The 984-nt window shown below is 41.5% G+C and overlaps 1 protein-coding gene across 1 annotated transcript in view; it reads right to left on the bottom strand.

Moving 5' to 3' along the window:
• The window catches only part of FOXB1 (forkhead box B1), a 969-nt gene extending 417 nt beyond the window's left edge, over positions 1-552 (bottom strand). Inside the window, exon 1 of the mRNA XM_075576208.1 lies at positions 1-552. This exon is cut by the window's left edge and continues 417 nt beyond it. Coding sequence (XP_075432323.1) covers positions 1-552 — 552 coding nt within the window.
• Positions 553-984: the final 432 nt, after the last annotated feature.

The following is a 984-nucleotide window of genomic DNA, read 5'->3' as shown; positions in this document are numbered from 1 at the left end:
GGCAAGTCCTCCTGGCATTTTATATTCTCTTGCTATTATATTCTCAATGGCAAATGGGTGCTTGAAGCTGGATGGTTGAGAGACTCCCAAGTTATAGGTGGACATCTGTGGCAAATGGGTACCCGAGGCAGCTAACGCACTTAATCTAATCTTCGCCTGTTGTTGAAGGTACTGCGCAGCATCTGATGGTTTTGTAGGGGCAAGATGGTCCGATTTCATCACCTTGAACCTCTTTCGACGCCTCAGGAAACTTCCATTTTCAAACATATCCCCACAACTGGGATGAAGTGCCCAGAAACTGCCCTTGCCAGGTTGATCAGGTCTCCTTGGTATCTTGATGAAACAGTCATTGAAAGACAGGTTGTGTCTCAGAGAGTTCTGCCACCTCTGGGTGTTTTCTCTGTAGTACGGAAATCTGTCCATGATGAATTTGTAGATCTCACTCAGTGGCAACATCTTCTCTTGAGAGCTCTGGATTGCCATGGCTGTGAGGGAAATATATGAATAAGGAGGCTTCTGGTCACTGTACGTGTTTCTCCCAGGGCGAGGCATCTTCACTGCAATCAGGGGAGATCTGCATAGAATTGAAGTACAGCAGATCAGGTTAGTTTAAATAATAAGCTATTAAGCTACTGTAAAATCAAAGCATGCACAACATAGACACATTCAGCAACTATATGTTTTCAAGGAGGACCGAACAAAGACTAAGCATAAAGTAAAATCTAGAATACACATTCGGGATAGTAATATTACATCTCTATGATTAAAATAACTTCAATTTACTCAGAGGATTTTAATGTGCTGTGTATCGTTTGCAAAAACACACATCTACAGTACACTTCTCCAATATACATATAGAAAGAGAGAATTGCATTCAGTACCTTAAAGTTTCTAGAAGTTGACTCTCTGCATCCGGAATGCAGCTTGGAAGTAGATAGTTGTTATCTCCCCCCCAAAAAAATCTTTCTGATGCTTCAAGTTTTA

This window comes from Ascaphus truei, chromosome 18, assembly GCF_040206685.1.
Source record: "Ascaphus truei isolate aAscTru1 chromosome 18, aAscTru1.hap1, whole genome shotgun sequence".
NCBI classification, from domain to species: domain Eukaryota; kingdom Metazoa; phylum Chordata; class Amphibia; order Anura; family Ascaphidae; genus Ascaphus; species Ascaphus truei.
The sequence above is the reverse complement of the archived record's forward strand: the minus strand, read 5'-3'. Positions and strand labels throughout refer to the sequence as shown.